This window comes from Gouania willdenowi, unplaced genomic scaffold (genome assembly GCF_900634775.1).
Source record: "Gouania willdenowi unplaced genomic scaffold, fGouWil2.1 scaffold_332_arrow_ctg1, whole genome shotgun sequence".
NCBI lineage: Eukaryota > Metazoa > Chordata > Actinopteri > Blenniiformes > Gobiesocidae > Gouania > Gouania willdenowi.
Genome location: NW_021145094.1, coordinates 1,518,320 through 1,543,172, shown reverse-complemented (window position 1 = coordinate 1,543,172; position 24,853 = coordinate 1,518,320). Strand labels below are relative to the sequence as shown.

Below are 24,853 nucleotides of genomic sequence, written 5' to 3'. Positions count from 1 at the left end.
AGTTACTTTTATTATAGAGTAATTCAGTTACTAACGCCGTTACTTTTTTGAACAAGTAGTGATTAATTATAACTAATTACTTTTTTAAAGTAACGTTCCCAACACTGGTCTTTAGGTATAAATCAACGTTAAAACAGGACAAAGCCATGTTTAAAAAGGACACTTTTGTGTCACTAAAGTCTCACTTTGTCATTTTCTGAATCTTGGTAGCCCTGTCTAATGCCATTGTTAGAACAATGCTAATACTAGGCTAATGCTTAGCTAATAGCAATGCTAATGGTAGGCTAATGCTTAGCTAATAGCAATGTAATGGTAGGCTAATGCTTAGCTAATAGCAATGCTAATGGTAGGCTAATGCTTAGCTAATAGCAATGCTAATGGTAGGCTAATGCTTAGCTAATAGCAATGCTAATGCTAGATTAATGCTTAGCTAATAGCAATGCTAATGCTAGATTAATGCTTAGCTCATGCCAATGTTAGACCAATGTTATTGTTAGGCTAATGCTAGGGCTAGCTTAATGCTAATGATGAGCTAATGCTAGGCTAATACCTCTAGAATGCCCAGTAAGAGTGAATGGGAGTGGGAGTGGTCCCTGTCCAGGTGCTTTCCTGCATAGCACCCAATGACAGCGTACTGCGACGTATGGCAGCAGCTGCATCTTCACGTGTATTTCCTTCTGGAAAAGCAAATATAGTTTATCATTTGTTTCTTCTTTGACTGCCTACTTAAACTTCTGCTTCTGTGGGTTTTATTTCCCTGCAGATAAACACGCTGATGACACTCCAGCAGAAGTTTCACATCATTTTTGGGTTGCAATCAGAGAAAAACTTGCCTCTTTGCAGCCTGGTGAGTTTACAGTGTCTGTCTGGGATGATGCAGGAGCAGTAGTCTGCTCGAGCAAACCTCCAGCACTTGTGTTTGAAAGCTGCTGGAGAACAAAATGATTTCAGATAAATCAGATAAAGATATAGTTTAGGCTTCAAATCAATAAATCAAAGATTATTTGCTGGAAAGTTTTGATCTCCACTGTAAACAATCTCTCTAATTGACATTTTCTGAAAGGTTTCACTGTTCTTAATTCATTCTTACGATTTCTTGTGTTTGCCCCAAAAACTCTGCCAAAGTGACTTCAACACATTTCTATGGGGTGTAAAAACTCAGCCACTGCTTCATACCTGTCATAATTTGAACATTTTGCTCATTTTTCTCACATTTAAATAATTTTCCTTTCATTTGAGACAGAAATTAATGTAAAACAGCATGTTCTATATCTCTGTTAAAAATGTGTACATGGAAAATAAATTAAAATGTAAACGTAAAATTTTGATTGCTAAATCTAAATGTTAAACCGGTCGGAAAGTGTAAAGTTAAATGTTTAGAAATTATGCAAACTGGGCAGGTCAGTACCTGTCAATCACGTGTTTAACATTTAGATTTACATTTAAAGTTTAGATTTAGATTTATTTTTCATGTACATTTTTAAAAATGATATAACAATCTGTTTTACATGAATTTCTGTCTCTAATGAAATGCCAACAAATATATAAATTTACAAAAGCAGACAAAAGGAAACCGTACAAAAATAAAGCCAAAATACACAAAATGAGTCTAAAAAACACACAAAACAATATTTACAGTGGGTACAAAAAGTATTCAGACCCCTTTACATTTTTCACTCTTTGTTTTATTGCAGCCATTTGCTAAAATCAAAAAAGTTAATTTTATTTCTCATTAATGTACACTCAGCACTCCATCTTGACGAAAAAACACCAAAATGTAGAAATTTAAGTATTTTGCTCAGTATTGAGTAGAAACACCTTCTGAGCTCGTACAGCCATGAGTCTTCTTGGGAATGATGCAACAGGTTTTTCACAGCTGGATTTGGGGATCCTCTGCCATTCTTCTTGTAGATCTTCTCCAGTTCTGTCAGGTTGGATGGTGAACGTTGGTGGACAGACATTTTCAGGACTCTCCAGAGATGTTCAGTTGGGTTTAGGTCAGGGCTCTGGTTGGACCAGTCAACAATGGTCACAGAGTTGTTCTGAAGTTGTTATTGTAGCTGTGTGCTTAGGGTCATTGTCTTGTTGGAAGGTGAACCTTCAGCCCAGTCTGAGGTCCTGAGAACTCTGGAAGAGCTTTTCTTCCAGGATCTTTCTGTACTTGGTCACATTCATCTTTCCTTCTATTGCAACCAGTCATCTTGTCCCTGTAGCTGAAAAACACCCCCATAGCATGATGCTGCCACCACCATGTTTCACTGTTGGGATTGTATTGGGCAGGTGATGAGCAGTGCCTGGTTTTCTCCACGCATACCACTTAGAATTAACACCAAAAAGTTCAATCGTGGTCTGATCAGATCAGAGAATCTTTTTTCTCATAGTCTGGGAGTCCTTCATGTGTTTTTTGACAGACTCTTTGCAGGCTTTCATATGTCTTGCACTGAGGAGAAGCTTCCGTCAGGTCACTCTACCATAAAGCCCCGACTGGTGGAGGGCTGCAGTGATAGTTGACTTTGTGGAACTTTCTCCCATCTCCCTACTGCATCTCTGGAGCTCAGCCACAGTGATCTTTGGGTTGTTCTTTACCTCTCTCACCAAGGCTCTTCTCCCACGATTGCTCAGTTTGTCTGGACAGCCAGGTCTAGGAAGAGTCCTGGTCATCCCAAACTTCTTCTATTTAAGGGTTATGGAGGCCACTGTGCTCTTAGGAACCTTGAGTGCTGCAGAACTTATTTTGTAACCTTGGCCAGATCTGTGCCTTGCTACAATTCTGTCTCTGAGCTTCTCGGGCAGTTCCTTCAACCTCATGATTGTCATTTGCTTTGACATGCACTGAGTTGTAAGGTCTTATATAGACAGATGTGGCCTTTCCTAATCAATCAATCAGTTTCATTAAACACAGCTGGACTCCAATGAAGGAGCAGAAACATCTCAAGGAGGATCAGAAGAAAAGGACAGCATGTGAGTTAAATATGAGTGTCACAGCAAAGGGTCTGAATACTTATGACCATGTGATATTTCACTTTTTATTTTTAATACATTTGCAAAAAAATTTCGGTCAAGATGGGGTGCTGAGTGTTCATTAATGAGAAATAAAATGAACTTTTTTGATTTTAGCAAATGGCTGCAATAAAACAAAGAGTGAAAGATTTAAAGTTAGTTAGTTAGTTAGTTAGTTTATTTCTTCGGTCATTGTGAACATCTAGATCTAAGGTCATTCAAAGATCCCACACATTACACGACAAGAAAAAATATGTATACATTAAGAATGTCAACCGCTAAATGATGCCTGACCGAAAGGGGTTAAAGCTGAAGTCTAGACTTATTTTGCCTAACCCCTTTTACAACTGAAACACTACTGTATGTCCAAAGATGACATAATTATACAGTTTCTCTCATACCAACGATGGTAACATGTAAGCACAAAACTTAAACGTCAACAATCAAAATTATATTAAGCATCCTCGATCAACTTCTTTTCTAATGTTTCATTCAAGTGTTCTATACTTCTCTATAATATTTAACTTGTACATTTTCTTAAATGCATGAATAGTTTTGGAGCCCTTAAGTTGTATAGGTAGACCGTTCCATAGATCAACTCCTTTGACTGATAAACACCTCCTCTTAGTATTACTCTTCGCCATGGGTTTTTGTAGCAGATCAGTTCCTCTGAGGTTAAATCTTGATTCTCTAGTTTGAAACATCTTTTGTAAACAGTGAGGAAGCATGAGATTGTGAGCCTTGTACATCACAGCTGCTGTGTAGACATCAACAAGATCATGCAGTTTTAAGATATTTAATCTAATAAAAAGTGGATTTGTTGGAGCAAGGTATTCTGAATGGCTGATCACTCTAATTGCTTTCTTTTGTAATAAGAAGATGGGTTGTATATTAGTTTTATAGGTATTCCCTCATATTTCCACACGGGGTCTGAATACTTTCCTTACCCAATGTATATACAAAATGACAACTCTAAAAACCCACAAAATGACGAAAGACACAAAATGACTAAAGGAAACAGGAAAAAAAAACGATTAAACATCTAGATTAAACATTTAGATTTAGCATTTAGATTGAGAATTTAAAATAAACATTTCGATTTAACATTTAGATTTAAATTTCGATTTAACATTTAGATGTACGCTTACATTTCACATTTATATTTATTTTTCATGTGTACACAGTGATATAGAACATGTGGTCTCTGTCTTACATTCTACACTCCGTATCTACGAGGCCTAAACTGTCTTTATCTGATTTTTTTTTAAAAAAGGAAAATTGTCTCCAGCAGCTTTAAGCTTAAAATCTATTAAATAGTAAGTAAATTTATCAACCCATCTGTTTGTGTGCTTGTTTTAAAGATTTTGGCATTTTGCCTTTCAAAGGCATGTTAACATGGTTTGTTTTTGTTTAGATGACACTCAGAACGGAAGAAAAATAAGGATTTCAAAGAACTCGACTCTCAATATCTACATTGCAGTGGAAGTTTCAGAGAGCATTGATGAGCAATACGTAACCAACACAAAGCAAGCTGTTCGACTACTTATTAGAAAGGTGGGACGGCCAACACACCTGAGTTTTCTAAAACACTCATTTTAGTTCAGGGGCCAAATACAAAGCAGTTTGATCTCAAGTGGGCCGCAGATTTTCAGTGGGAAAGGAGTCATTTCAACATTGTTTGCAAGTCTTCTACGTATACATAGAATACAAAATAAGTAAGAAACCAACTATATCCAAGCAATAAGTGATAATATCAGTCCCAACAGGATCTTTACTTAAATATTCCTACATTTTGTGACCAATTTCTATTTAATTAAGGGAAATATTATGTCAAAAATGTAGGAAAATGTAATGATTCTGTAATAATTTTCAGATTTTTCAACTGTTTAACATCTGGGAAATCTGTGAGTCCCCACAAATATTGTTGAGTTTCATTTCCACAATAATTCCTTTTCTCTGTCATTTTCTCCTGCGGGCCGAATTGGATGCTCCTAAGGGCCGCATCTGCTCCTCGAGCCATGAGTTTCACACGTGATCTAAAGTCACACAATGCTTTTATTGACAGTTATTAACTAAATGCTTTTTTGTGTAAGGCCTGAATTATGCATGAAGCCTTTAATAGTATTACTATCACACACTCATTCTGCACACGTGCAGTTGGCTGCAGCAACACAATGCTGTATAAATACATTTGATTAGGTTACAATCCATAATCCTGAACGATGCTTTTCAACACGAGACTCTTGGCTCGTGACCAAAAAACACAAAGAATTTTACAGCTAACGCCACTTTTTTTTTTTTGTCCTGGTTCAGTGAAAGGGTGAACTGGGACAAAAAAAATCAACCCTGGTATTCTCCATCCAGACTAACCCTTTTTGGCCACTTGTTACCATGTCTGCTTCCACTCGCGCATAATAAAAACGTAGCAGACCGGACCGGCCCACTTTGGGTCGACGGCCCACTGGGGCAATGCCCGGCGTGCCAGATGGCCAGTCCACCCCGTTACAGTGTACCAAAACGACACACACACTCCTGTCTAACTCATTTTTTCTTATCTATCCACAGATTTCATCCTTTTCTGTGAACCCAAACTACGATATCCTCTTTTACTCCTCTGTTATTCACAAAGCTGTGGACATTCTCGATTTTGAGGATAGAACCATTGACATGAGGACAATGGTAGATGCTATAGAGAAAGTTCAAATAGATCGTGAGTAAAACAAATAACATTACAGAGAGGATTGTTCCACAGATGATTGATTACACATTAGCCACATTGTGTGTTTTGTACTTTTTTATTCTTAGAATCGACCAATGGAACAGATCTCACTCTAGTCTTCTGCCACTTCTTGGAGCAAATGACGCACATAAAAAGTAAAGTTGGAGATAAAACCTTCGAGAAACATCATCATGTCTTCATTGTTTTTACTGATGGTAATTCTTCCACTTTATTCAATTCAAACCTCTGTTCTACTTTAGCCTTGAGAGAAATACTGTATATTTAAATTATAATAACAAAGGTTTAGATCAGAAATGGCCTGCTTTGATCACAGCGGGGACACAAATATGATTGTCTGATCTTAGGGCCACATTATCAACATTTAGAATGTCAGAGAATACTGACCAATCTCACATTAATACAGGAAAGAACAAAGGCTTTTGTCTATTTTTGTTGTCATTGTTTGTATTTCTTTTGTCATTTTGTGGGTTTCCTTTTTTCATTTTCAGTCTTTTGTCATTTTGTGTCTTTTGTCATTTTGTGGGAGTTTAGAGTTGTGCATTTTGTATATTTGTTGTTTTTTTACTCATTTTGTGTATTTAGGCTTTATTTTTGCTCGTTTTTTTTTCTCTGTCATTTAACATGTGGTTTTGTCGTTTTATATTTTCGTTGTCATTTTGTGTATTTTTGTTGTTAAAAAATATTTTCCTGTTCTTTTGTGTGTGTCTTTTGGTGAATCTCTGTTATTTGGTGTATTTTTCTTGGCGTCTTGTGCGTTTCTGGAGTAATTTTGTGTATTTTTGTTGTCCTTTTGTGTATTTTCATTCTTCCAGCAAGTTCTTTTTGTCTTCTTTTTTGAAATATATGTTAATGTTTTGTTTACTCAGACATCAAAGTAATCTCCTCTGAGGAAGACTGGCAGTTAACAGTCGAAACATGTCAGGAGATAAAATTTTCCTGAAAAAAAAAATGTGACTGAATAAACGAAACCTTAGCATATTTTTATTGTCATTTATTATGTATTTCTATGGCTGTCTTGTGTGTTTCTGGAGTGAGTTTGTGCATGTACTTTGGGGGCTGCTCAAAATAAGGTCACGTGTGGCCCCCAGGCCGCCAGTTGTCCATCACTGGTTTAGATGGTAACACGAATGATAAAGTCAAATGTTTCAAACGTTGGTTTTGCAGGAGGTGTTAACGAGGGTGGAGACCCTGCACCCACAGTGGCCAAGATAAAAAACATGGTGTACTTGAGCGACACCCCCGGGCAACAAGATCCATCCAGAGAAGAACATCTTGGTGAGTTTGGTAACATTTATTTAAAGGTTTATACATAAGGCTGACATTACGCTGTCATTAGCATAAATAAGGCGTTATGAAGGCTGTCATTAAATGTTGTTTGCTAAATTATAACATCTTTGGAGCTATGTTGGCATTTTTTGGGATAGATGGAGGAATCTAGTTTGGTGAGGTATGAAACCTAATCCCAACAGTGACAATTAGTGATGTCACTGATCCAAAAAGAAGTCACTGATAGAAAAATTCAATTACAATAGCTAGTGTTCAACCCATAGAGGGCAGTCACTGACATTTTACAACTGAAAATGCTAAATTTAAATGAAGAGTTGGACTGGGATCAATAAACTACACTTATAACACTCTGTATTCCTTTGTTGTTTCACCTCTAATGTGGCGCTAATAATTCTAAAGTATAATTGAATTTGTTGCTAAAAAAATTTGACTTTTAAAGATTATTATAATTTTTTTGGACTTTTCCGCGTTCCGTCCTTGTGGGTTACCGTAGCGCGATGTGAGCCAGCCCCCTCTTTGTTTACATGTGTTTACCCATTGAGTAGGCTATGTGTGTGTGCCACAGGCATGCTTAATGTTTTATTCGCACTGTACTGAGATGGTATGGGAAGAGTTTATTATTTTTTTAATTGTAGTGTTATATGTTAGAAAATATGTAGTGTAGTATGTAAATTGAAGCTACTGTGTAGTTGCTGTTGCACTTTTGCTTAAACCTGGGTTAAAGTTTGAAATTGTTGAATGACAGAACCTCATTTACTTTTATGTTGGGATTGTTTTATGCATTTTAACTCTTGTGGACAATCACAGCAATAAAGTTGCACTTTTGACAATATATCTGATGTCTGCAGTCATTTGTGCATTGAAAAAAGAAAAATCGAAAATCAAATCAAAACTTGAATTTTTAAAATCGGAGCTTGTTTATTTAGGCAAAATGGCCCAGCCCTAGTATAATGGTAAGAAATGTCTTGGTCTCCTCTTCTGTCTACATGTACTTCGCCATGTTTTCTCAGAGAGCGGTGGTCATGTGACCAGGTACGTCACGTCTAATTGCGGAAAAAAAATTTCCATTGCGCCTTTGCAATACATTTCAATATCGAAATGTCTGAAATTCCTCAAACATTTTAGCGAAATTTGAGTGTTTTTTCGAAAATTCTGTTTTAACTATCAGCAGTTTTTATTGGGCCATTTAGAATTTGTTCATTTCCAAGGGAAACCTGAAACCCAGCAAATGACTTCACCAGAAGAGAACAAATACCAAGGAGGTCATGCTGTTGATTATCACAGGACGAGCAAAGTGGAGTGAAGAAGTGGAGGGGTTCAAACCCACAACCTGGGACTCTAAATTGTATTTGAAAAAAGCACCAGAAAAACAGATGAGAGTAAGATGTCTTTGGCATCCAGAGCAGTCTGCTATGAAGGAAGCAAAGAAACACAATCGTGATTGTAACTCTACATGTAACATGTAAATCCATGATGGCGCCGCGGATGGCTGCTGTGGTGTGTTGGTCCGCACTTTTTTGTCTTGTTTTTGTTGTTAAATCCGCAACTGGCTTCTCTTATTCAAGAGAAGAGCTCTTGAATGTCAGGGCAACAACCCCGAGAGATTTATTCCCCACTTTCATCGCTTCCTCTGTGGATTTACTGGACATTTTACTCAAAGGTGCGCTCACCTTTGCTCACGCAGTGAAGCGCCGGAGGAGAGGAAAAAGAGCTGGTGCGCTTGTGCGCCTCCGCCAGCGCGGCCGGCGCACACCGTTACCGGGGATATTCCTCTCTAACGTGCGCTCACTGTGTAACAAAGTGGACGAACTCCAGCTGCTGTTAGGTAGAAACAGAGACTTCTCCTCATCTTCTGTTCTGTGCTTCACGGAAACGTGGCTGTGTGGAGCGGTACCGGACTCTGCGCTGCAGTTGGCCGGCTTCCAACTTCACAGAGCGGACCGAGACGCGGAGCTCACCGGGAAGAAGAAAGGTGGAGGAATCTGCTTTTATGTGAACAGTAACTGGTGTAACTACGTGACAGTGATCCTCCAGCACTGCTCTCCTCACCTGGAATCCTTGATTATCAACAGCAAACCCTTCTATTCTCCCCGTGAGTTCGCTTCATTCATCCTGGTTGGTGTGTACATCCCACCGTCAGCTGATGTGCGCGAGGCACAGCGCACACTCGCCGACCAGATCCTGTGCGTAGAGCGGACCTACCTGGACTCTTTTATCATTGTGCTTGGTGACTTTAATAAAGGGGACCTCTCACACCAGCTCCCCAAATATAGACAATTAATTAAATGTCCGACCAGAGAGGAGAAGACACTGGATCACTGTTACACCACACTAAGCAGTGCTTATCACGCCGTTTCCCGTGCTGCACTGGGCCAATCGGACCATTTGATGGTCCATCTGATTCCTTCATACAGACAGAGGCTGAAGCTCTGTAAACCTGTGGTGAAGGAATCTAAACAGTGGACCAGTGAAGCAGTAGAGAAACTCCAGGAGTGTTTGGACTGGACTGACTGGGATGTTTTCAGGTCTGCGAACAGTTCTCTGGATGAGTTTACAGACGCTGTGACGTCCTACATCAGCTTCTGTGAGGACAGCTGTATTCCATCAAAGACCAGGGTGAGTTATAACAATGACAAACCCTGGTTCACAGCTAAGCTCAGAGGGCTGAGGGCAGACAAAGAGGTCACTTTCAGGAGTGGAGACAGAGCCAGGTACAGAGAGTCGAAGTACACGTTTGAAAAGGAGGTGAGAAGAGCCAAACGTTTGTACTCAGAGAAGTTACAACATCAGTTCTCTGCAAATGACTCGGCTTCTGTCTGGAGAGGCTCAGGCAAATTACAAACTACAAGCCCAGAGCCCCTGCTGCTGCTAACGACCTCTGCCTGGCCAACAGTCTGAATAGCTTCTATTGTAGATTTGACAGACAATGGGACAGACCTGACTCCAACCCCCCTCACACCTCTGACCAGCCTCACTCCAACACCTTCACCCCCCACATCAAAGCTACAGTTTCACCCCAGCTGCCTACAGAGGCTCTCTCCCCTATCTTCCCCCCCTCCTCCCCCCTCCCACAGAGACACCTTTCTCCATCAAAGAGAGAGATGTGAATAGACTTTTCAGGAGACAAAACCCCCGTAAGGCTTGTGGACCGGACTCTGTCTCTCCCTCTACCTTAAAGCACTGTGCTGATCAGCTGTCTCCAGTGTTCACAGACATTTTTAACACCTCACTGGAGACATGCACCGTACCAGCCTGTTTTAAGGTCTCCACCATCGTTCCTGTCCCTAAAAAGCTGAGGATCACAGGACTTAATGACTACAGACCCATCACTCTGACATCTGTGGTCATGAAGTCCTTTGAACGCCTCATGCTCTCCCACATCAAGGACATCACCGACCCCCACCTGGACCCCCTGCAGTTTGCCTATAGATCCAACAGGTCCGTAGACGATGCTGTAAACCTGGCTCTCCACTTCATCCTCCAGCACCTGGACTCCCCAGGCTCCTACGCCAGGATCCTGTTTGTGGACTTCAGCTCTGCTTTTAATACAATAATCCCAGCTCTCCTTCAGGACAAGCTTTCCCAGCTGAACGTGCCAGACTCCACCTGCAGGTGGATCACAGACTTCCTGTCTGACAGGAAGCAGCACGTGAAGCTGGGAAAAACCATCTCTGCTCCCCGGACCATCAGTACTGGATCTCCTCAGGGCTGTGTTCTTTCTCCTCTGCTCTTCTCCCTGTACACCAACAGCTGCACCTCCTCTCACCAGTCGGTCAAACTCCTGAAGTTTGCAGACGACACGACCATCATCGGTCTCATCGCTGATGGAGACGAGTCTGACTACAGGTGGGAGACAGACCGGCTGGTGTCCTGGTGCAGCCAGAACAACCTGGAGCTCAATGCTTTAAAGACAGTGGAGATGATAGCAGACTTCAGGAAGAACCCAGCCTCCCTCACCCCCCTCACCCTGGGAGACTCTACAGTGAGCTCTGTAGAGTACTTCTGCTTCCTGGGGACCATCATCACTCAGGACCTCAAGTGGGAGCTGAACATCAGCTCCATTATCAAAAAAGCTCAGCAGAGGATGTACTTTCTGCGGCAGCTGAAGAAGTTCAGTCTGCCAACAAAGATGATGGTGAACTTCTACAGCTCCATCATCCAGTCCATCCTCTGCTCCTCCATCACCATCTGGTACACTGCAGCTACTGCCAAGGACAAGGCCAGACTGCAGCGTATCATCCACTCTGCAGAGAAGGTCATCGGCTGCAATCTGCCCTCCATCCAGGACCTGTACGCCTCCAGGATTTTGAGGCGTGCAGGAAAGATTGTGGCCGACCCCTCCCACCCCGGTCATAAACTGTTTCAATCTCTCCCTTCTGGTAGGAGGTTTCGGTCCATCAGGACCAGAACCTCCAGACACAAAAACAGCTTCTTTCCCTCTGCCACCATCCACATGAACACACCCCAAGTCACCCACTGAACCCCCCCCCCCCCCCCCCCACCCGATCACCACCTCCACCAGCTTGATATCTGCTGCACTGTATATATATATTTATATTTATCCTATTTATCCTTTATTCTCTATCTATCCTTTATTTATCCCTCATCCTTTATATTTATCATTATTATTATTTATATTTATCATTATTATTATTATTATTGTTGCTGGGTTGTTCTTTGTTGTTTTGTTTTTATTTCTTTTTGTTGCTTGTTTTGTGCACCAACCACCAAGTCAAATTCCTTGTACTGTCCTTAAAACTGTACATGGCCAATAAAACATTTCTGATTCTGATTCTGATTCTGAACAGGAGCTGGGTTTACATTACAGATTGTTCAAAATAAAAGCCATATTTCTAAATGTGGTATAATTGTGCTTTGAACGTGTTTCCTTTTAATGTTGTTGTTGTTGCAACTCCTGTGAAATCTCATCCCGTGAGACTTGGCTGCACAAAGACGTATGTTCAGAACCACCTTATAACACTCTGTATTTCTTTGTTGTTTCTAATGTGGCAGTAATCATTTTAACGTATAATACTAAGAAATGTCCATCTTCTTTTCTGTCTACACGTATCGCGTTACGTTTTCTCAGAAAGTGGTCACGTGACCAGATACATTACGCCATGTGACGTGTAACTGCGTGTTATTAGAATTACAGTATATTCTGTGTCTTATATAATCACAAAGGTTCACCTTGATAAGCACCATATTTTATGATCTTTCAGGGTTCAAGGCAGTGGTTGAAAAACACCTTATGTAACATCTTTTATCACACCTGAAACCACAAATGTTTCTCAAATATACTTAGTTGAGCCATATTTTGTATTCATTAACTAATCATTATTGATGAACCTATTTATGATGCTCAAAGTTGTCATTGTAACAGTCCAGATCAAAGGATCTGTTGGGTATATAATCAGGATGCAAAGCTTTGAGACATCCATCTGTAACTGGTCTCAGGTTGTATTCTTTTGTCCTCTTTGATTTACCATTTAATAAATCAAGTCATTATTGCAACGAAGAGAGCGTATCTCTCATTTTTCCTCTCTTTGGTTTTTAAGGTACAGCCTTAACGTAAACTCCAGTAACACTGCGGAACCACAATCGTGTTTGTATTGTTACATGTATCAGGGTTATTGATTATGTCAATAAATCTAGTCATCTGTGTGAGGTGATGAAAGAAATATCATCTAACATTGTTCTTGTTGGTGTTACAGATATTTACGTTTTTGGAATTGGAGCCAACATCAACCACGAGGCCCTGATGCCACTTACTGTAGGAAGAAGAGGCAGACATTTTTTCAAAATGCAAGACCATAACAAATTAAAAGAAGCCTTCGTTCAAATGATTGGTAAGGACTCTTTAAAGCCTTTGTAAACATTGACACTGCTATTAATCACTTACTGTATCATACCTGGATGCTCATAGTGTCAAATAGCAGACAGAAGCATAAGTTTATGTCTAACACCACAGGCATTACAAAGGATGGACAGATCAATTAAAGACTTAACTAACGTAATTTAATGTAACGTAATGGTTCTTAGAGACCCATCATCTGAAGACAATGTAAAATGTATTCTTCTTCTTCTTCTTCTTCTTCTTCTTCTTCTTCTTCTTCTTCTTCTTCTTCTTCTTCTTCTTCTCTTCTCAGAGTGGCCGGAAGGGAATTCTCCTTCGTTTCTTCTCCTCTCCTTCTACTTCTCCCGGAGTCTCCGCTTGACTGCCATCTCCTTTCTCTTCTCCTTCTCCTCTCCTAAAAGTCTTCCTCTCTTCTCACTCGTCCTTTCTCCCTCTCATCTTAGCCCTCTTCCTCTTCTCCCTCTTCCTCTTCTCCCTCTTCCTCTTCTCCCTCTTCTTCTTCTCCTTCTTCCTCTTTTTCCTCTTCTTCTCCTCCCTCTTCTTCTTCCTCTTCTTTTTCCTCTTCTTTTCCCTCTTCTTTTTCCTCTTCTTTTTCCTCTTCTTTTCCCTCTTCTTTTTCCTCTTCTTCTTCTTCTTCCTCTTTTTCCTCCTCACTCCCTCATAGATGAGAGTGAAGAAACGAGTCTGTGTGGACTTCACAGAAGTTATGTAACGTACGACAAAGAATCGTCGAGGAGAGTGAACCCGTGGTACGCATACGTGATTGTTCAGGTAAAGAAAATCACTTTTGCGATTTGCATTTCCCACCAGTAGTTTTTTAGATTTATATTAACTAGTACAGTGCCCGTCAGAAGTATGTATTCATATAGTGGGAGGAGCTTAAGTAGAATTAGCATTATGACCAAATGAGTATGTGTTTGAATGTACAAAGAGGTGTACATACTCTGTATTGTGTAGTGTTATAAAGGGGTTTATTTGTGGGTACAAAATAAAACAGTGTGTGTGATTTCCCTGGTTTATTTCTATGAGACATGCACATGATGAATTGGTAAATAAAGTTTGCACCAATGTTCGCTGGACTTAAGCAAATGGATAATGAATGTCCCGTAGCATCCTCTGTCCTTAGACCTTTCTTTTGCAAGGAAAAACTCAAAAAACCCAGTGGGAAAATTAATTACCGTTACACACAAACATATCATGTACATCCAACATACGACCATAGAGAAGAGACACAGAAAACAGGTGGATTTTACACCAAAAACCCCTCAGCAGATTCTTCTCATAACAGCCTCACACGTTTCCCCACAAGCTTTTGTTTTGCTTTTCCTTATTTACGTAAGGGGCACATTAGGTTATAAACACGTGGTGAAAATATCAGCGTTTATAATCGTTCCCTGTATGTTATAGTAATAGTAGTAGTAGTAGTAATAGTAGTAGTAATAGTAATAGTAATAGTAGTAGTAATAGTAGTAATAGTAGTAGTAATAGTAGTAATAGTAGTAGTAGTAGTAGTAGTAATAGTAGTAGTAGTAATAGTAATAGTAGTAATAGTAGTAGTAGTAGTAGTAGTAGTAGTAGTAGTAATAGTAGTAGTAATAGTAATAGTAATAGTAGTAGTAATAGTAGTAATAGTAATAGTAGTAGTAATAGTAGTAATAGTAGTAATAGTAGTAGTAGTAGTAATAGTAGTAGTAATAGTAGTAATAGTAATAGTAGTAGTAATAGTAGTAATAGTAATAGTAGTAGTAATAGTAGTAATAGTAGTAGTAGTAGTAGTAGTAGTAATAGTAGTAGTAATAGTAGTAGTAATAGTAGTAGTAATAGTAGTAATAGTAATAGTAGTAGTAATAGTAGTAATAGTAGTAATAGTAGTAGTAGTAGTAATAGTAGTAGTAATAGTAGTAATAGTAATAGTAGTAGTAGTAATAGTAATAGTAGTAGTAATAGTAGTTTGTCGCAGCTCTAGCCGTCTGCTGGGCGTGGGCCTTGGCTCCTCTGCTGGGGTCTTGGGCGGGGGGCTCTCTGGGCCCTCCCCTCGGGGGATTGGGTGTGGGGGTGGTGGGGTGGATGTCGGCTTAAGGTTGGGTGTTGGGGGCGGAGTGCGCTGGCTTCACGACTTCTAGGTGCTTTCTCGGGTGTGTATGTGGGGGGCGGTGGCTGCCTCTCGGCTTGGTGTCTTGAGGGCGTCTGGGGGGCTGCTCAGCCGGGGGGGGTTGTCTGGGCTCCCTGGCCCCCGCTCTTTCTGCTATTCTGGCTGCGTCCTCGAGTCCGGGGCAGCGCTTGGGTTTACAGTGGCGGTATCTTGCACATACATCGGTCTACGATGCACTTAGCAAGCCTTGGACTGTGGAATAAAACTTGTAGCGGGCTTAACCTTAGACAGGTTGATCCTAAACACCTGTTTCAGGTATTACCACTCACTCCTTCCCTCTGTCCACAGACACCACCATTATAGTTAAACCTCACGTCTACAACTTCACATCTCAATCTCACTTTACAGTAATCAACTCCTCCCCACCTTCCATTTCTCTTCCTTGAATCGCTCCTCCCTGCTCTCTTCCCCCTCCACTTCCCCCCACCCCCTCACCTAGGTGTAACACTGCTCTCTCTTTTTATATTCTCCCTTTAATAAAGTTGTTAACAAGGTTCTGATTTGTACCAAATTTAGTGTGTTTTCAGAATATATCCCCAAAGTATAATTTAGTTTATCTTAGTTTCTCTTTCTATTTTCATATATCTATGTAAAGAGCCCTGCCTTGTTACAGCTTAGCAACCAATCACAATTCACTTCCTTGTTCTCTCCACCAATCAGGAGTCAGTATTCTCCATCCTAACTTTCAGGTAAGTCAGTGCGCAGGTATCTTTCCTCGGGGAGACACGTTCAATCCTTCCAGCAATTTCACGGAATAACCTCTCTTTCTTCTTCATTCATGTGTTCATGCATCCATGAGAATGTAAGTTCATGTCATATGTATTGCCTGTCTATGGTTTAGTGTAGTTTATTTACAGTATTCACCGTGTTTCTTTGTGAGAATATTGTTAATGTGCAGGCTTCACTCTACACGTGTGATGCACGTGGATGCATCTCAGCCATTTGCCAGCGTTCGGCTAAATTTAACCCTTTCTTTGCCAAGCCTAATTATAATCCCGGTTTTGTAGTTTTGGGTTGGTTATCAGAGTTTACTATAACAACTACTTTACAGTGTAACTAAGGTATACATGTATATTTAGGTTTTGTGTCCTTTTTTACACTTCAGTGAATTTATCATTTATATAGAGTATAGTCATTTAGACTTCTTATGATTGCATTTCTTTATTATTATCATTTAGTCTTAGTAACCATCACTCATTATTCTGTTTATTCCATTTGTTTAGAAAACGTGAACATCATGTACAGCGCCATCTATTGCAACCTGCAATAAAGAGTTGCATGAGTGTGAATCCTGTCTTTCTCATTGTTCTGGCCGGACAACCTGGAGAGATTGAAGAATTATAATTAGTCCTAGTTACAGTCTTATCTGAGGTCACAAGTGTGGGTCTCCTTCCTGACACCTCCTTTACAAAAGTGTTTCTTACCCTTCCTTAGGGAGGGCTGGTGATGGTCACAATTATGCAATAAAATAATGCAATTTATTTAATTGCAATAACAAAAAAATAAATACAATGCATTGCTGTCTAAAAAGATTGCAGTTCTTGTAGTGTTGACCTTTGACAGCATGTGCAGACAAAAAAAACAAACAATTCTGACCAGCACGAAGTAGCCTTCACTGGCTGCTGCTTGCAGCTGTTCCCTGTTTGTTTGTGTGATACACTCACTGATCCAGGGTGAATCGGCCCGTGTCTACAGGGAAGGAGATCTCTCTCTGTTAGACAAGTGATCTCTGGGTTCTATTTCATCATATTTCTCACCTCATACTGTATTACTCATAGAATTAGGGTTATGTAAATAACCTAAGGTTCTTCCTCTCTGCCTCCGTTTCAGTACTGTCGGTCCTGTGTCAATTCATTTGATTATGTTAAATTAATATGATTTATGACAAGTGTCATCACCCCAGGGGCGATGACACTTGGGGTATCATGAATCAGGTTATCTGCAGTAGCACTTGGAGGCAGCCTGCGTTTCACGGGAGATTCTCCTCTTACTGTAAAACAAAGGGACAATGCTGTCGCTTCTCCTGCACTTTCAGTGCAGGTTCTTTTTCATATGTGTGGGACTCTCACTCATATTGCTCATAGAACATGGCTTATGTGAATAACTATAAGTTACTTTCGTAACCCCGGTTCTATGAGTAATATGAGTGAGATGTCTCACTATAGGATACACACTCCCTGTAGCCCACGAACCCTCTCTGTATTCTGCCTTGGTGGCCTCCACAGGGAAGTATCCCAGCTGTGGATGGCCTCATGTGGGCTCGACCTCGTGCGTCATGACCAGTGTTGTGCTAGTCACTGAAAAAAAGTAACTAGTTACCACTACTAGTTACTTCATTCACAAAGTAACTCACTTACTATTTTGATTACTTACACCAAAAAGTAATACGTTACTGGAAAAAGCAACTTTTGAGTTACTTAGAATTAAAATTTTTTTTTTTTTTTTGGGTCATTTGTGTCCGTACAGCTTCATATTAGTGCTGTAATAATATAATAATCCACTGTTGATCAACTGTGCTCCTGTATTAACATTGTTTTGTATAAAAGCTTCTGATAAATGAATTGTTACTGTATCCAACCCTACAGTTTATAATCATTTACATTAACAGAACTAAACTCTGCTCAGTATTAATCTTTACAAACACCAATCTGACTGAAACACTAAGTATTCTTTCAATACCAGTTTATTTATCTGAGACCAGCAGAAACTGTAAATATTACAAGGAATTGTGAAATAAATAAAACACAAAACAACCTGAATATTATTAAAAATCAAAGATCAAAAATTAAAGTGGCATCAGCATCATAAAACAGTTGTGTTTAGCCTTAGAATGTTCCCTTACAGCTTTAGTACAAAAACTAGTAATAATGTTCAACATAAACACAAAAAACACATGTGCCGTACTGTAAAGGGCCGCTGAAATGCGGACCTCCGGCGCTCTCACTTAAATTATTTGGGGCTCTCAGCGGTGTTCCTCTCACCGGTATGCTTCCTTCCGTCTCTCAGGGGACATCATGTCCTGGTGAGGATGGATGGTACTATATCTGTGGCGTACCTCTACCGCCAGGGTGGGTTGCGCTCTCATCGGTTGCGTATGCTGACGCGTAAACAGATCCTGTTGAGCTACGGCTGTCTCCTCTCATTGAGGGTGACGCACGCCCCGGGGATCCTGAACACGGGTTAAGACCTGTTGTCCAGGTGCATGCCGGTATTCGGGGAATGAATGTTACACCCACATGTGGTGCAACGGTTAGGGGTCCGTTTCGGATGGGCCAAGCAGTGCGCAAAGTTTTGCTCCCTGCACAGCAAGGATACTCTCCTTGGCGTTGATGCGCTAGTGCACAGTTGGCTGTGCATGCTTCTTTACACATTCCCCCCTCTGGTGTCTCCAGAGGAGTCACATCCCCTTTCAGTGCCTGGTGGGGGTGAATATGTCATTCCTGCAGGGCCTGATTGACAAAAGCAAAGCCTTTTCCACTGTGAAAATGTACTTGGCGGCCTGTCACGTTGGCTTTGAGGACAAACAGTCAGCACCAACTGATCGGCCAGTTTATGAAGGGAGCACGCAGTACCACCGTGGGATCTGGCGGTGGTTCTGGAGGGACTTAAAACATCCTTTGTTTGAACCACTGGAGAAGGCGGGCCTGAAGTTTGCCTCTCTTAAGGCTGTCTTGTTACTGCGCTTTCGGTCCACCCTTGGTGCGCTCAGCTCTTTCCAGGTGATGCAAGGGTAATTTTGAGACCCAACCAGGCCTTTGTGCCGAAGGATGTGGCCTTTTTTGCCTCACAGGGTGAGCAGCGACCGCATGTGTTATATCCAGTCCATGCAATCTGCACCTATATGGATATGACGAGGAGCCTCAGGAGGAGCGATCAGGTGTTTGTCTCCTGAGCTAATTTCCACAAGGGTACGCCTGTTACTAAGCAACGCCTATCACACTGGGTGGTGGAGGCTATTGCTTTGGCTTACTCGAGTCAGGGTCTGCAGCCGCCTGTTGGTCTGCATGCACAATTGACTCGGAGTCTTGCCACATCCTTGGCTTTGTTCAGGGGAGTGTCTGTCCAGGACATCTGTGCGGCGGAGAGTTGTACCTCACCACTCACGTTTGTCCCCTTTTACATGCTGTACTTTTCCTCCCCGTGCGTGGTACGGGCGGTTTTACTGTCCTGATGTAATCAGACTTCTGCTCTGGGGGCTGGTACCGCTCGATTAGCATGTCTGCAATACAGGAGTTTCCATACCCCATAGTGAGACATCTCATGAAATATTTTGAAATACAACTTTAGGTTTTGTATGAAACCCTGGATCTATGAGTAATATGAGTGAGATGTCTCACCAGACGACCCTTCTTGCTCGAACAAGGAAAAGAGGTGTTTAGCGGATTGACGTGCTTCACAGGCCAGTCAGGATCGGCAGATTAAAAAAAATGCTTCTGAGGAATCTTACTCATATTACTTATAGAACTGGGGTTCTATACATAACCTAAAGTTTTCTATGAACAAAAACTGTTGCAGCCAGTTACTGTTTACTATTTTTTTTATTTTCATTTTGCTTATAATTTGTTAAAGGAGGGAATAGAAGGCAAAAATGAATCACTTTCAAAATAAAATGCAAGGATAACTCAGGAAAACTTTCACAAACTAAAAATGGGCCCATTGTTTTTGGGTTGCAAACCCACCATTTAAGATCCCCTGCATTTAATCTTCCAATGATCTTGTCTCCTCTAATGTTGGCTTAAAGATGCAGTCTGCAGCTCTTATAAAAGTGACTTTTTGTCATATTTGCTAAAGCTGTCACTATGTAAGGAGAACTTTACATGAAACTAGTAGTTTGTGCAAAAAAAAACAGGCTCATTGAGCCCCGCCCCCCTGCTGCTCTTGCTGCCTTTGGCAGATTGCCGAGCAAAAAGAACCAATCAGAGCCAGGATTGTGTTTGATGGGCTGTCTGACAGGTGTCGCTCACAGTCCCCGCTCCTTTCCCGGGCTGGAGAGCCGTCTTTTTTTACAGTGTATGGTCTGGAGGAGTAGAAGATTGAATTGGTGACTTTTCTGCTTGAAAGGTCATTACTGCTGCTTGATTTACATTATGTTTGATTTGTAATTGTTACACTAGAACTCTGTAGTGCATGTGTTGTTCATGTGCACGCAGCAGCCTCCATGTGAGCTGCTGTAAGTGACACTGTGTTGTTGCTGCTGTTGCTGAGGTGTGTGCACATAGAGAGAGAGAAGCGCTGCAGTAACATGCTTTTAACAGAACATGTTATATTACTGTGATGTTGCTGTCTGGCTAACGTTAGCATGTTAGCTCCTCTGAGGGAAGGACCCGCAGAATATTTTCTACTATGACTATCTATCTATAACTTCCTCTTCCTCCCGACACACAGAGATGACCCGTTTAGCCCGGTTAGTTGATGGTTTTATCTCATTATCACAACATTATCAATAAACCACTCAGGTCCACACATGTTCTGTGTTAGGGTGTGGTGCTGTGATCTGCTGGGTACGTCACAATATCACTCTGGAGCACCATAACCTCACTCGTTCCTGTTTCTTTCTTGTTTTGCTGGGTAGCATCAGTGGCTAATCTCTCATCTAAAGGCGCACTGCTGCCATCTTCAGGGCACAGTTGGTCACTACAACACCCCACAGCTTAGATATTGATGAGGGACCTCCGCCAGGGTGTTTTCTAGTAATCCCTGTAAAAAAATGCAATTGACGAGTTATTCGTCAATGGTGCTGAGCGTTTGGATTTTAAATGACGAGATATCTCGTCAGGGGCACTGAGTGAGTTAATGAACAAACAATACATTTACTTGTAATTTAAACTTTTACATGGATGATAGAAGTCTTCATTGAGCCACTACTTTCTCATCTGTGAAATAGTAGCTGATCAAACACCAATTCTGTTTAATGCTCTAGCTAAAAATACAATGAACTTCTCAAATGGTATTACTCTAGGTCATGTTTTTTTCATTTGAAGAATGAAGGTGTGAAGAAGTGCTTCGGCTCACTGGTAACATCAACCTTTATCCTGACTGCTGCTCACTGCTTCCGGAAACAGGACAGACCTGAGCACGTCACAGTAGAAATCAGTGATGGAAAGAACACGGGTGAGATAAACTCATCTGATCAGTGAGGCATCTAAAAAAGGTTGTAAGGGGGTTGATGTTGGGGCAGACATGGGCAACTGACATCCTGGCAGTAAAATGCACAAAATTAGAAAATAATGTAACTAAAAGGACAACAAAAGTACACAAAATGACTCCAGAAATAACAGAAAAATAAACAAAAACAGATTAAACCCTTTGTTCTTTCCTGTGTTAATGCTCAGATTGGTCATTATTCTAAATGTAGACATGAATGTTAATAATGTGACCCTCGGATGAGACATATACATTTTTGTGGCCCATGCTGGGTTAAAAGTTGCCCATCTCTGACAATGCATGATATCAAACATTTTACCAATTTCTAGGTTTGTTTTACAGTAAATTGAAGTCATACCAATTCCTTTTGTGGTTACAGTGAGAAGAGTAAAAAATTTATTCGTACATGAAAAATTTGACCCCGGTGCCAGAAAAGAACAGGGTGTTCTGGTGTTCTATGACTATGATGTGGCTCTCATTCAACTCGAGGAACATGTTGTAATCGCTGATACAGTGCGGTAAGATGTCCATGATTCAAACACACAACCAGTCCAAATTTTGGCCACACCTTCTAATTAGGAATAAAGCTGCTGGAGACCCTAACTTATTTTCTCAGATAATGACAAGGCCTCATTGTTTAATAAATCAAAGAAATCAAAAAAACATTTAAAAAAAGATGTAAACACTGCATCTTTCTTTTCGTCTTCAGACCTATTTGCATACCTTGCACAACGGAGACCAGAGATGCTCTAAGATTGGACAAAAATTCCACCTGCAAACAACAAGGTGGGGTAATTCCTCTGGGAACCGAGACCTAAATTGTTGATCATTGACAACCTGAGGTGAAGTGTGAGTGTGTTTTGTTTGTTCACAGAGGAACTTTTGCTCGGTGATGACATTGTACATTTGAGTTTCCTCACCAGGGCGTCGGTGAATGATGACACAGTGAACGAAGTACTCGTAAAAGATGTGCAGGCTAAGTTGGGCGATAACGTGAGTAAATACTCTACGGCCTTTTATTGTGTACATGTGTTGCTTTTACATTTCTAAAGAACTTTGGTACCTCTCCCAAACAGAGACCCGAATGCATTAAACATGCTCTTGAAGCACCAAACGTAAACACAGACAATGTCACAATTCCTGTAACCGAGAACTTTCTCTGCACTGGTGGCCAATATCCTACTGTTGACCATAAAGCATGTACAGGTATCTTTACACGCAACATTTCTAGCTTATGCATGCAAAATGTAGGCCAAATCAGAGAGTGTGTGTGTGTGTGTGTGTGTCTGTGTGTGTGTGCTATAGGTGACTCTGGTGGTGCTGTGTTCAAGGACTATGACTATCGCACCGTACAGGTGAGGATTGGAACATTGCCTGGTATGAATTGTGCATGAATGTTGGTGGCGGTCAGAGGGGCCGTAGGCACAAAATGGCAGCCACACTTCTGTACCACCACTGGTATGACTGGTGTGAATGAATAGTGGGGTTCGTCCGTAAATTATCTCCCATCTCCTTTTGTAGCCACTTTTCCTCAACCCCCAGAAATGTTTAAGTGGCGGTCATGATAAGGAGCATTCCAATTCTCTAAAAGCCAAGGAAAGGAGGCTCAATGCTTCTTTTATAACCTTATTTAGCCTGGGAAACACTGATGCATCCTTTACCAAAGGAGATCACATAATGCTGCCCCACAATTCCTTTCGGCGACAACATTTAAATGGACCCGCTGATCAGAGCATTGATGGAAACATAATTCATTCACCTAGGAATGCTTTGTGCAGTTGTACATGTGTATGCCTACACTGTCATGTAGGCATGTATCTAGCATAAATGTAAGAATTTCCTAAAATCATACTTTTTTTGGATTAATGTTGATTTCTGATGGGAAGGTGAGTGTGAGCAACCATTCGCAATGTGACGTTCTTTTAGTTTCACTTTAGTTCCTCGTAGCCTTGTAGCCTACATTCAAACCTTGAGATATTGGAGATTATATCAGCGGTTAGAGGCACAGAGGAAAGTGTTATAAATGGCTTGTAGTAGTCCATTTTGGGTAATTTGTAGTTTTGCCACTACGGCATGCGTCACTAATAGGGATGTAACGATTCACGATACTGGGTTCACGATACAATTTTCTCACGATTTATTTTACATAATGGGACTGTACATAAATGACTGAAAAATATTCCTTTGTTTTTTTTTGGGGGGGGGGGAACACTGTACTATTTTCCTTTTATTTTTCATTGTCAAAAGAATCTCTTGATAAACTATGCAATGCAATTTTACTACAAATAAATCTTGAATGAAATAAATAAAGGAATAATACAAATAAAGAAGAAGCCTATAAATTTAAATTATGGTTCTATAGTAAACAATGCAAAACTGCATAATCGTTGTTTGTCTATTTAAAAGTGCAACTGAAAATGTATTTTGTTCCTTAACAATTGGACTTTAAAAAAAAAAACAGTCATTGCCCTGTATTTATGCCAGATATTTGTTTCGACCAGCAGAGGGCGCTGGTAACCCAGTGGTCGGTTGGGATGCAGCTATTCTATGCAGTGAAGAAGAGATGCTATGCTAGCAGACAGAGCTAATAGAAAAACGTGACTTTTACAGATATTCACATAATATTAGATATTCTTTCGGTGCTAAAGGGGTAATGAATCACTACATATTTAAGAGTAGAAGGCGGCTAGAAAGAGAGTAGTAGCAGATTCCGCCAGCCCCGTCAACATTCCAGCGACGGTGGCTCAGGCGACCGTGGCTCAGGTGGTAGTGGGTCGTCTTCTGATCGAGAGGTTGGGGGTTCGATCCCAGTACCTGACTATGTGTTGAAGTGTCCTTGGGCAAGACACTGAACCCTAAGTTGCTCCCAGTGGTCGACTAGCGCCTTGCATGGCAGTCCTGTCCCACTGGGACAGTGATTGGGTGAATGAGCTGATATGTGAAGCGCTTTGAGACTGTTTCAGTGGTGATAAAGCTCTATATAAAATCAAGTCCATTTACCATTTACCATTCTGGATAGCACCCTCTGCTGGTCAAAAAAAGTACTGTAATTGAATTTTCACAGCATCTATATGAACCTTGATATCTATGAATCGATTTTTAACTGCCTTACGATTAATTGTTACATCCCTAGTCACTAACCTTGCACTAACTCGGATTATTACATCACCAACAATGTGATGGCCTTTCCCTACCTCCCTTAGGAAGTCTCCTAACACTTTTCCTTAACCCTGTGATGTCACCCACAGGGTTAAGGAAAAGTGGATAGGAAAGGAGATAGGATGACTATTCATGGTTTCTGTAACTTCTGTAATGCACTTTGAGTCTCCTCTAAAATATTGCTATATAATTCCTAACCATTATTATCAACCGTGTACGGAAGAGGGAACGACTCATTTCACTTCTTTCTTCCCCTTTTGTCCATACTCTGAGGTGTGTCTCTTCACAGGTGGGTGTGGTCAGCTGGGGAACAAAGGAACTCTGCCAATCAGGAGGCCTGGTCAATTCAGACGCGAGCTCCAGAGATTTCCACATCAATCTTTTCAAAGTTGTTCCTTTTCTAAAACGTATTCTTGGAAATGACAACCAGGATGATTTTTCACCTCTGGTGTTTTTGAATTGAGCTACATCAGCTGTATCAGTCTTTGAAAACAATGATGTTTTCAGAGACGAC

The 24,853-nt window shown here is 40.8% G+C and overlaps 1 protein-coding gene across 1 annotated transcript in view; it reads left to right on the top strand.

Moving 5' to 3' along the window:
• LOC114459622 (complement factor B-like) overlaps window positions 1–24,853 on the top strand; it is a 26,699-nt gene extending 1,846 nt beyond the window's left edge. The window contains exons 4-17 of the mRNA XM_028441806.1: window positions 764–847; window positions 4,415–4,554; window positions 5,566–5,710; window positions 5,806–5,934; window positions 6,905–7,015; window positions 12,742–12,876; window positions 13,549–13,655; window positions 21,018–21,147; window positions 21,560–21,698; window positions 21,890–21,966; window positions 22,055–22,173; window positions 22,257–22,386; window positions 22,486–22,535; window positions 24,629–24,853. Coding sequence (XP_028297607.1) covers window positions 764–847; window positions 4,415–4,554; window positions 5,566–5,710; window positions 5,806–5,934; window positions 6,905–7,015; window positions 12,742–12,876; window positions 13,549–13,655; window positions 21,018–21,147; window positions 21,560–21,698; window positions 21,890–21,966; window positions 22,055–22,173; window positions 22,257–22,386; window positions 22,486–22,535; window positions 24,629–24,802 — 1,670 coding nt within the window. The 3' untranslated portion in view covers window positions 24,803–24,853. The remainder of the gene's footprint in view (window positions 1–763; window positions 848–4,414; window positions 4,555–5,565; window positions 5,711–5,805; window positions 5,935–6,904; window positions 7,016–12,741; window positions 12,877–13,548; window positions 13,656–21,017; window positions 21,148–21,559; window positions 21,699–21,889; window positions 21,967–22,054; window positions 22,174–22,256; window positions 22,387–22,485; window positions 22,536–24,628) is intronic.